Source organism: Ochotona curzoniae, unplaced genomic scaffold (genome assembly GCF_017591425.1).
Source record: "Ochotona curzoniae isolate NIBS_2020 unplaced genomic scaffold, NIBS_Ocur_1.0 contig_2692, whole genome shotgun sequence".
NCBI classification, from domain to species: Eukaryota; Metazoa; Chordata; class Mammalia; order Lagomorpha; family Ochotonidae; genus Ochotona; species Ochotona curzoniae.
In genome coordinates this window covers 18,744,761-18,756,315 of record NW_024465556.1, presented here as the reverse complement: position 1 = coordinate 18,756,315, position 11,555 = coordinate 18,744,761, and the positions used below count along the sequence as shown (strand labels likewise).

Below are 11,555 nucleotides of genomic sequence, written 5' to 3'. Positions count from 1 at the left end.
TGAATGCATAGCTAGACTGGGTATACCGGGTAGCTGCAGGGCACAACCGCGAGCAGGAAAGGTATGTCAGGGAAGGACTGGAGGCTGGGCTGAGAGTTGAGGTGAGTGTGATGGGAGGCAGGGTTACAGATGGTATTACGATGACACTGAGGGCCACACTAAGTAGTGGGGTGTTGTTTAGAGCTCTGTGCCTAGGGAGGCAGGAGGGGAGCTTGTGTTCCTCCATGGCATTGGCCCGGCCCCAGTCTGCTCACTCTCTTCGGGATAGTAGTCAGGAGCCTGATCATGCAGTCAACCTTCCCCAGCCTGGGGCCTTTACACACCCTGAACTCTGACCTTAGCACCTTTCCCCTCAGGCTGCTAGCTTTGGGGAAGTCACTTGCGCAGGGTGGCAGCTCGGAGCAGTTCATGGGGGACCCATCCAACAAACTCTTTTTGTAGATGGAGCTGTGAAGACCTGTGCAGTGCACAGCCCATTCAGCTAACCCTGGGGCTTCCTACTCCGAGAACAAAGCCACCATGAGGTCACCTCTCTCTCTAACCCACAGATACCAAATCTGCTTCATCTGTCCCAGCACCTGCCTTTACTTGACATCACACACAGGGCGTAAGGCAAAAGCAGGTTTAGGTGACAGCAAGTCCCAGCCAGCACCTGTCATTTCTGCCTGTGACACAGAGCTTTTCTCTCTCCCAGAGCCCAACCTCCCTTCCTCTCCTGAGGCCCTGCCGCTTGGCCAGCCTGGCCCTGGCCCTACTGCTGCTGCTGGAGGCTCTGACCCAGGTGGATGCCCGCAAGATGATAACAGCCCAGCCTGGGACCCGCCCACGAGCCATCTGCTTTCTCCTGGGGCCTGCGCCCCACCTCAGCCACAGTCTTCAGGCCCCTCAGGTGGGAGTGAACCACCCTCTCAGTCCCCGCCCTGATGCTCCAGGGGCCCCAGTCTCCTGGCAGAGAGATACAGGGCAGGGGACAGCAGGGGTAGACTCAGGGAGCCATGCATGGGCTGAACCCCCGGCTTCCTGTCAGCACCTGTGCTGGAGGCCCCTTGCAGGTGCAGCAGGTGTGGCCACGCCCACGGGGTGCAAATGGGTAGGAGGAGCAAGGCCTCCGGCATGGCAGGGCCTCTGGATAACACAGAACGCTCCCAGGAGATCAAACGCTGAGATCAGTCTCGGGAGTCCTCTTGAAGACGTCCTCACTGGCCCAGCAGGGTCCAGTGGGCATTCCTGGGTATCCCTCCTTTGGCGGGGGAGGTGAGGGTGGGGAGGAGGGTGGGTGTGGCTTCTGTGCACACTGGTGTAAAGCTCACTTCTACCTGGCTCTGTTTGCCTACCTGCTCTGCTTCTCCCTTCTCAATCTGCGTCCTGCCTGGGTAAAAAAATCCCATCCACGCCACCCACACGAAGGGCCCCTGCACCTGGGTTTGGATGCTGGCAGGGCCACCAGCTTGAGTGTGACTCTATCTAGTCTCTCCCTGCCCTCCTCTGTGGGCTACCCTGCCAGCTTTGATTCCCGGCCCTTGCTGCATGCTCACCCTGGCGGCCAGGGGACCTGTCTGAGCCATGTTGACTCGCTCTTCCCTCTCCCTGCTGTACTGCCAGAATATGTGGAACCCCTCTCCCAACCAGACCCCTGTCAAGCTGCAGCTCCTTCGAGCAGGCCAGGATGAAAGCTTGGCCTGAGAGAGGAAGGCATCTGGCTGGGTTTGTCCCTGAGTGGGCCTTGGACTAGTGGGTAGGCTGGGAGTGGCGGGGAGAGGTCGGTGGAGGGGAGCACACAGCATGCTTTACCGTCCGACTCAAATCAAAAAATAGAAACAGCATCAAGTGTGCAGAGCTGGGCGCCTGGAGGCTGGCCTTGCCCACCGCCTGTCAGAGGAGATCACAGCCTGCGCCGGCTACCTCCCCAGGTGGGTGCGTGCTGTTTGGGAGAGGGGAGCATGCTGGGTAAGGAGGGCCAGGGTGCCTGTGTTGGGCAGGAGTGGGGACTGGGTTGGGGAGGGGAAGTGCCCAACTAGGTCAGAGATCACAGTGTAACAGAGCACAGGCTTGTGGCCTTGGTTGGATCCAGTGTTCATGCTTGCTGAGTTCCTCTTTCCTTGTCTGTGAACTGGGGACGATAACATCACCTGCTTCCTAAGGACACTCTGGGGACTCAGGGAGAAAAATACAGGTGGGTGAGTCAGAGCACATCCTTGCTAAGTGCTGAATTGCACGGTCACTGCTAGACAGGGGAAGCCACACGTCTCCCCGCAGCAAAGCTGCCCTCGCCAGGCTACAGTCTGGGCCTGATGACAGCAACGGCAGGATGCTCACCTGGCACTTGACAACCACCACCCCCTGGAACTCCTGGAACTCTCTGGGCAGCCCTCCTGGAGACCCTGGCTGGGAACATGTCATAGGGACGGGAGGGCCAGGCCTGAGAAGTCTGTTGAGGTCTGTGCTTGCTTCTGACAGCAGCTGGCCACCATCTTAGAGGCTTCTTACCCCAGCCCCACCTGGCCTGTGCCCAACCCTGTGGAGAGGAGGTAGTGCGGGACCAGGGCAACCACAGCAGATGGTGAGCCCTATAGCTGTGCATGCCCTAAGGAGGGCTGGGCCATGGCCAGGCCAGGTGCACTAACCAGTGTTCAGGGGTGCTGCAAAGGCTATGAGCTCCCTGGAGGCAGGAGGCAGACAGAGGTAAGTAGGGAGGGTAGCCCACAGGGAAGGAGATATCAGAGATGGAGACAGAGACTGCTGGAGGCACTTGTCAAACACAGTGGCCTGGGAGCAGGAAACCATGACCTACGCAGGCCGCTGCCCACTGGAGCGGGAGCAGGAAGTTGGCCAGTGGGAAGTCAGTGAGTCAACTGAGGACTTGATTGGATGGAGAGTGGCAGGGCAGAGCCTGTGCTCCTGGGCGCTGGGCCCATGGAGAGATGTGTCTGTAGGAAGGGCCAGGCAAGGCCACCACAGGCCAGTGCTGGGTCCTGCTCAGCTCTGGTTATGTTAAGAGCTTGATAGATGAGTCACAGGGCCACTGGGCTTGACTCCTTGGCTGACAGATGGGCTGGGCCCCCTGTAGGGCAAAGTGAACGGGGTAGGGGTAAATCATGAGACCCCTAGGTGGGACCCATGAAGCAGTAGCCTTTCGTGCAAGGGAAAGCCATATTCTCCAGACCTAAGCCTTGATCTCCCTGGAGGTTGAGACCTGAATTGTGGCCTGGCACTCCCTAATCCTTGACCCCTCTGCACCTTCATTTGGGGAGTTTGGTTCAGTTTTCTGCTTTAACAGCATTGGCTGCCAATTCCCTGGCACAGCTGGGTTGCAAGGCACCCAATGGGCCACGAGAGGGCAGTCGTACCCCATGCCAAGTTCTTGAGGCTGAAGCGCTGAGCCTGCCAAGCTTCTCAAAATCCCATCTGGTTGCACCTGAGGCTGCCGCATGGACGCCTGGTGGTTCCAGGCCAGTGGAAATGTTGGACTCCTCTGGGGCCTGAGAGTTTCCCTTCTCAGCCCCAGGGTCCTGCAGGTACAGCCCACTCAGACACTCCACTGTACTGTCAGGTGGGACCCCAGAGAATCCAGAAATCCACACTGGGATCTCCAGCAGGACCAAGAGAGGCTATGGGCCAGACATGTTGGAGGCCACAGAATGAGCCATGGCTGAGCCTCAGAGGGTGCCACTGTCCCCCACTCCCTCTAAAGGTCTCTACCCACCATTTCAGGCAGCCTCTGTCTCTCGGGGACCAGGGGGCAGTTAGGTCAAAGGCCTTTACACAAACATTCCAAGCACAGAGAAAGCCCCAGGTTCCTTGAAGCCTGTTCTGCTCTCAGCCCCACCCCCCTGGAATTCTGGCCGCTTCACAGGGTCTGTGTTCTGGGCGGAGCCTGCCCCCGGAACTGCCCCAACCTCAGCCCCAGCTTCTTGGTTCTGCTCACATGCTGAGTCCTGTCCTTGTACCCACTCCCCTAAGCCTGGCCTCAGGCTATGTCCTAGGTAGGTGGCAGGCCACCTAGCCTGCCCTGTGAGGTCACAGAGGGGAATGAAGGGGAAAGATGGGTCTTCACTTCCACCCTGCCCACCAGTCACCCGCTGGGTGAGCCTGGCCAAGCCGGTGGCCTCCTGGGTGCCCATTGCGCTTGCTGGTCCTGGCACCGCCTACCAGAAGGAAAAGATGTTCTTCCCAGTTTGCACCTTCCCTAGTTACTGGCTGAAGGGAACGGGACTAGCTGGCCAGAGCCGGCCCTCCATCCCATCACAGCCCCAGGCCCAGGTCCTGGTGCCACTGCCACCCCAGCTCTGCAGGGTCCCGGATGCCCTCAGCCAGCTACCTCCTGAAACCACCCACCCGACCAGGGGGAGGCCTGCTGAGTCACACTGGCCTGAGCCGCGGGGGTAAGGAGGAGAAGCCCGGGGCTTGGAGGCACATGGTGGCTTGACAGAGCCAGGGTCCCCATTAGGAGAGGGATGGGTTAATGGGCATCCTCCAGTGCCCACTTCAGTAGGAATGGAGGGAGCCCACACTTGCCACATCAGTCCATGTGGCCTACATTCTGCACCTGAGCATTCATCTAAAATAGACATGCCTCACAGGGAGGCAGCAGACACAAAAGAGGCATTCGTTCATTCTGTGTACAAATGCTCAGAAACCTGAGGACCAGCCAGGGGACACGGGGGAGGGTGGGGAGTGGACTTGAGATGAGTTCCTGGGGTTGGGGGCCTTCCTGGGTACTCTCCAAGAGCCACAGCCATCTGAGGCTTCTGTCCCTACAAAGTGCCAACTGCCCAGCCACTTTCAGGGTATGATCTACAACTGCTAGAGTGCCTTGTCTAGCGTTACCAGCAGAGGACAGGAAGGCAGTCTGCCCAGCTCCAGAGCAGCCAAGGAGTCCTCTCAGTTCTCTGCTGTAAAGGTTCCAAGTTCCAGCCTTGGCTGAGCTGGCTAAGAACCTCAGGCCCTATAGCTGAGGCTTCCCGCAGCATCCCAGGGGCAGCTGGGCAGCCCTGGCTACTGGCCTCCAGCCACGACATGTCGGCTCTCTTCCAGGATGGACTCAGTGCAGAAGCAAGACCTCCGCAGGCCCAGGATCCACGAGGCAGGGCGGCTGTCCACGTACCAGCCACCCACCCTGGCCACCCTGCAACGCCTGCTGTGGGTTCGCCGATCTGCCACGATGAGCCACGTCAACGAGGTCTGGCCCAACCTCTTCCTGGGAGACGCGTGAGTAGGACCCACAGGAGGAGCGGGCATGGCAAGGGGCTCTGCAGTGCACACGGGGCCTCTCCTCCCCTTCCTGCCGTTGTACTCCACGCTTTCCTCTCCTCTTACAGTCTCACTTTTGACAGGAAACAGAATTCAGATAAAGCGCAGAGAGCACACGTCACTGGCATCTAAGCAGCACCCTGCAGTTAGTGTCACCTGTCCATGAGTTATATGAATGAAAGCATATTGTAGGTGTGTTGTGGCCAGCTTTATTTCCTCAAAATTGTGAGAGGCATGTGTGTTCACGTGTGTCGCTGTAGTCCATTCACTCTCCACCAAGGTGTGATATACAGAAATTTCTCTAAGGTATCTGTGCAGGGAGAATTGCTATTTTTTTCCCTAGGAGTATTCTGTAAAGTTTTCCAAAGAGTATGGGCCAACATACGTAGATGTTACAGATAACTGGCAATTTTTTTTTAAATGCATATACATATTTTCCCACATTTCTTTCTTTACAAAAACAGTATCACTTGATAGTACTACTTTGTGATCTGCTTTTTATACAGAAAGTTTCTTTTTTAAAAAAATGAAATCACACTGTATTCACCCTAAAAACACCTACTTTGGGTCTGGTGTGGTAGCCTGGTAGCTGGAGTCTTCGCATTGCATGTACCAGGATGCCATATAGGCATGTACAGGATCCCATCCCAGTTCTAATCCCGGTGGCCCCATTTCCCATCCAGCTCCCTGCTTGTGGCCTGGGAAAGCAGTCAAGGACGGCCCGGAGCCTTGGGACCCTGCATCTGCCTGGGAGATCTGGGGGAGGCTCCTAGCTCCTGGTTTCGGATCAACTCAGATCTGGCCATTGCAACCACTTGGGGAGTGAATCAACAGATGGAAGATCTTCCTCTCTATATATCTGACTTTCGAATAATAGTAATTAAAAAAAAAACCTGCTAGGTTCTCAGCATAGTATAAACAGTTTGCCAGCAGCTAGGACATTTTAGTGGCTGCGTGGTGTTTCCTCATTGCGACAGCAGTCCTCCATATTCACAGGGAACACATCCCTAGGTCCCCGGGGAATGCCTGAAAAACACACAGCTCCAAACTTATGCGCCTATATTAGCTTCTTATGCAGGGCTACCTGTGGCCTTTTAGATAGTAATTAGGCACAGGAAGAGCTTAACAACAGCTACCACCAGCAGAACAGAATAATCACAGTGATAGATTGAATAGTGCTTACTTGAACACAAGCAATGCAGTCACTTGAGACCCTCAAGAGCTCGTAGTGTGCACGGGGCTGCAGTGTGTGCGGCATGGGGAACATGGCATTCAGGAGAGGTCCAAGGCCTGGGCTGCACAGAGTAGGACGGCGACACAATTTAAAACACAACAGAGTCTTCATTTCTGGAATTTTCCAGTCAGTGTTTTCCGAGCTTGGCCAACTAAGGCAGGAAGTGAAACTACAGATAAGGAGAGGGCTACTGTCCCATACTTAAGCTCCCATAACGGGGTAGCTGGACAGGTTTTTCCCAATTTTTCACAGTCTTAAATACCATTAGTCTCAGTTTACATATGGTTGGGCACTTCTCTCTCCCTTCTCTCTCTCTCTCTCTGCTTTATTGATTTGTCTGTCTAAACAGCAGGGAGAGAGAAAACGGGATCCTCTATTCTCTGGCTAGTCCCCAAAATGGCTGCAACAGCCAGGGCTGGGCCAGGCTGAGCTGAGCCAGATACTCCATTCAGGTGTCCTACATGGGAAACGGGGCTCAAGTACTGGACTATCATTGGCCGCCTCCCAGGTGCATTAGCAGGAAGCTGGATCAGAAGTAGAGCAGCTGGGACTCAAACCAGGATGTTGGCATTGCGGGCAGGACTGAGCCTGCTGTGCCACAATGCCTGCATCTTTGCACAGTTCTGACTGTTGCTAGTAGACCTGCTGGGGCTGAAGCACATTTTATATTTTTAGGCTTCAGATGCATGTTGCCAAGTTGTCCCCCAGGAAAATCAGTCTCAGGAGTGCCCTCATAAGCCTTAGGCCATTTACTGGCTCCAGTTAGTCACAGTGCTAGTGGGGAGAGGTGACTTCCAGGCCAGCCAGAAATGTCCCATCTACCTTCAACTCCAGGTACACAGCCCGGGATAAGAGCCAGCTGATGCAGCTGCGAATCACCCACATCGTGAATGCTGCAGCAGGCAAGTTTCAAGTGGACACAGGTGCCAAGTTTTACCGAGGAATGCCCTTGGAGTACTACGGCATCGAGGCTGATGACAACCCCTTTTTCGACCTCAGCGTCTACTTTCTGCCTGTTGCCCGATACATCCGCACCGCCCTCAATGCTCCCCAAGGTGGGCTTTTGGGGAAGCCCTGGGGCCTGGGGGGCCACGGTGGGCTCTGGGATCACGTGATCTTCAGTAGCACAGAGGGGTGGGGAGCCCTCCAACAGTCCTCCCACCCCATGAAGTCAGCAGCTGCTGCCATCTGGTAAGTGTCCTGTTTGGGACTACCCTGGAACAGTCAGAGACATAAGATCCAAGTAGCTATCAAAGTATATCCAGCAAGATGCCAAGCACAGGCAGGACCCAGCAACAGAGCCACAGCAGGATCCCCTCCAGGGTGAGGCCAGGTACAGGCAGGACCCAGCAACAGCAGCAGAGCAGGACCCCCTCCAGGGTGAGGCCATGGCACAGGCTGCAGGGGCAAAAGAGACTGGCGGGGAGGAAGGCAAGTAGACACCCCTGGAATCTGATGCAAGTATAGAGGAAGGCAGGGGAAGAGGTCAGAGCAAGCCCCTGGGCCAGGAACAGGGAGTCCCAGCATGGATCTTAACTCTGGCGCTCACTTGCTGTGAGATCTTCAGCCAGCCCCTTCTCTCTGTGTCTCAGTTACTGTATCTGGCAATGAGGACAGTGTCGGTATCCTAAGAGGCTACTGTGGGTGGGCTGAAGGCTGGCCAGGGGTGTGTCTTCCTCCCAAAGAGGTGGGTGGTTCAGGAGCAGATGGCTGACGCCAGCTTGGGTCTTCCCGCAGGCCGCGTGCTGGTACATTGTGCCATGGGGGTCAGCCGCTCTGCCACACTAGTCCTGGCCTTCCTCATGATCTGCGAGAACTTGACACTGGTTGAGGCCATCCAGAAGGTACAGGCCCACCGCGATATCTGCCCCAACTCGGGCTTCCTCCGGCAGCTCCAGGTCCTGGACAACCGGCTGGGCCGGGAGACGGGGAGGCTCTGACACAACAAGCAGCCCTGCAGTCTCACCCTCCAGCCAGCACAGCCCAACTCAACCAGCCTGGCCCTGAGGGCAGCATCCTTTGCTGTCTCCAGGGATCCTGGGATGTAAAGAGCAAGCAAGGGCTTAACTAAGGCAGAGATAAGGAGAGCTGGGAGTGAGTGACCTGAAGCAGGTGGATTTCCCTAACCCAATCCAGAGATTCTTTATGCAAAATAGTTGATTGTGTCTCTATAATAAAAGGTTCATCCAACTTAAGATAGGAATTTTCTGGTGGTTTATAAGACAAGGGCTTAGTCCCAGGATGGCAACCAGATAGCAGACGGCTTTGCTTTGCTAAGGACAGAGTCTGAGACTGTTTTGAGGCTTAGTGCAGAAGAAAGGCAAATGGGGACCGATTCATGATGTCTACCTTGAGCTTGAGAGAGAGGGGCTGGGCTACAGGTGCTGATGCTTAGAAGACCTCTGCCTTGCCTTGTCCTCCTCCTACTTTTGCAACCCTACAGCAGTTAGGTGGTCTGACTGATGCCTCATCACCCTTCTCACGCCCACCTGCCCAGAGCTGATCATCAACACTTTGCACAAACAATGTCTCTTGGAGCCAGCCAGTCTGCATTTGCACTCTACTAAAAGGCCTACTAACACCAACACCCAAAACCAGAGGCATTCCACAAGAGGACAGGGACTGGCAAGGAGACACACCAGCAGAGCAGCCCAAAGGACATTCTGTGACAAGATAAACCATTGAGCTTCGTGCTCGCAGGTCCTCATGCTCTCATGCAACAGCAGACAAGAAAGCTCCCTCTAGAATGATGAGGGCTGGCTCGCCTCTCAGCCCTGGCTGATCCTAGTTGCCCTGCCTCCTCTGACCAGTTCTGGAATGCCAAGGTTTCTCAGAGTTCAACCCTTGGTCTCTTCTCTCCCTTGTGCTCATGTTCCCCTGGGCATGGTCTTGCTCCATGGCCTCTAAGTCAGTGCCTCCCAGACAAGGGTTGGCTTACATTGCTCCCTGAGCTCAAGACTCCTCAACCCACTGGCCACATCCACTTGAACTTCAGGCTCACCTGGACTATGCATCAGCCCACATCTGTGATCCACTCCTGTTCCTGGTTGTCTTTTAGTGCAGGGCTGATAGCCACTGTGCCCAAGTCAGTGATGGGTGTCATTCTGGATGCCTTCTAACTACCTTCAGATCTGCTCACAGAACTGCATCTTTGTTATAACTGTCCAAGTTCAAACCGTCCCTGCCTCTTGCTCAGGTTCTTGCTACAATGCCCTTGTCATTTCCCTGCCTCTAAACGGAATCCCCCACCATGTCACCCTTCCACTGAGTCCCCTAACCCCACGACAGAGGGTTAAGGTACCCCCACATTTCCAGCTATTCTGCAACTCTGTTCCCAAGCTGACTCTGCAACTCAGAAATGGTGACTCCATCTGTGGTTCCTAGGATGCACCTCGCTCTTTCCCTTGCACTGCATGGCACCACCCCACCCTGCCTCAAAGGGGCTCAACCCACTTAGACGTCACTTCTGAGAGATCTTCCTGGAGCCCCTTGGCCTGAGGGGAATGTTATTCCTTGTACCCCCTCACTGTGGTAAGGCCTTTCACTGTGAACTACAATCGCTCTGTACCCTCTGATCTCTCCCCAGCTGCCTAACTCTGTCCAGGGAACACTCAAGGTGCCCCTGGTTCCCAGGATGTCTGGCTACAATCTACCTAAGGTACCTGGGCTTCTCTCCAGAGGCCACCAGCGGGAGGGGATTTCAGCAGGTCCAGCTGGCTTCACCGCTGGCAGCCTCTCACTGTTTGGGTTCCTGGGATGCCCTCTTTCCAGCATTTCCTATTTCTCTGGAGTCCTTTTCCTCTGCCTCTGGGCCAGCTCTGCCCTCTCCTGGGAACTGAAGGGGCTTTGCCTTCTCTGCAATCTGTTCTCTTTTGGGAGAGCCAAGTGCTTTTCCCTTTGTGCAAATTTGAACAACAACAATAAAAAAAAAGTGTCCCTCTGAGCAAACTGGCCCTAGAGGCAGCAGCTGCCCTGCCTCCTCCCATGTGAACACAGCCCCGTGTCAGGGCACCCACCTGGGCGAGCCGATCACTGGCTGGGTCTCAGCTCCCAGTCTTCCCTTCTGTGATTCACAAAGTATCTCGCTGTGGATTCAGAGACCATTTTACAATTGAACATACTGAGGCTCAGAGGCAACAGGGCTGGGTCTCCTGGACGGTCAGAGTGTAGGCCCTGTCCAATCAGCTCTTCTGCTCACCTCCCCACTACCCTGGGCCTCATGCCCACATGCTGCCCGGGCTGCTCCCTTCGGGGGATATGCACACATCCGAGCTGGAGGACAGCAGCTTAGTAACAGGGCCCCGGCAGGGTCCCTCTCACCCCAGGAGTAGAAGTGGCTGCTTCTGTCCTGGGTTGGCAAGGCCTGTCACTCTGCACAGCTCCCCTGGACTTCCCCATGCCATAGCCAAGTCCCTGCTTGACAACTTAGTCATTGTTGCTAATTTCTGCTCATGCACAGTCAGCAGGATAGGGGCTCTAGGAGTCATCCACAGGGGCTCTAAGTTTTCATCCACAGGTTTCAGCAGGTCACCTACCTGGGGCTCTGCTCAGAATCTGTGGCTGCAGGAAAGCAGGTAGGGAAGCCACAAGGAGCCAGGTGTCAGGAAAACTGCGCATTCCCCAAGAGCTGAGGAATCAGACATCCTGCTCCAGGCTGGCACCCTTGCTTGGGGGAAGTCGATGGCAGGGAGCCCCTCTCCCTCTGCTCAAGAGCAGCCTCATAAGAGGAGGCAGAAAGCATGGCGGACAGTGCACCCTGGGAGCCAGGTTCCCTCAGTTCAAATCTTGTGTTGGCCCCTTACTATATGTGTGCCTGCGGTGACTCTCCTCCTGCCTTTGTTTCCCTGTGGGTAACAGCCGCCACCAGGCAGCCTGCCTTAGTTTCCCTGTGGGTAACAGCTGTCACCAGGCAGCCTGCCTTGGTTTCCCCGTGGGTAACAGCCACCACCAGGCAGCATTGCTGGCTGGGCTGAGTGGGACCTGTCGAATGTACTCTGCAGGCTTTGTTGAATCCTGAGAAACACCTGCTGTGAGTGTCCTCATGGCACTGGCTGCTGCCCGGCCCCAGTCC

The 11,555-nt window shown here is 55.7% G+C and overlaps 1 protein-coding gene across 1 annotated transcript; it reads left to right on the top strand.

Annotated features, from left to right (window-relative positions):
* The first annotated feature begins 140 nt into the window (after positions 1–140).
* LOC121153464 (dual specificity protein phosphatase 13) lies at positions 141–8,592 on the top strand. The gene is made up of 6 exons (XM_040976048.1): positions 141–170; positions 695–889; positions 1,816–1,910; positions 5,035–5,208; positions 7,319–7,539; positions 8,222–8,592. The coding sequence occupies exons 1-6, from the start codon at positions 141–143 to the stop codon at positions 8,422–8,424; spliced, it is 918 nt and encodes a 305-aa protein (XP_040831982.1). The 3' UTR covers positions 8,425–8,592.
* Positions 8,593–11,555: the final 2,963 nt, after the last annotated feature.

Bases quoted from the DNA above. Each gene is read 5' to 3' on its own strand.
- LOC121153464 (XM_040976048.1), top strand. From the start codon at position 141: ATGACACTGAGGGCCACACTAAGTAGTGGG. The intron at 171-694 runs GTGTTGTTTAGA...TCTCTCTCCCAG, and splicing joins GGGCCACACTAAGTAGTGGG to AGCCCAACCTCCCTTCCTCT. The intron at 1,911-5,034 runs GTGGGTGCGTGC...GCTCTCTTCCAG, and splicing joins TGCGCCGGCTACCTCCCCAG to GATGGACTCAGTGCAGAAGC.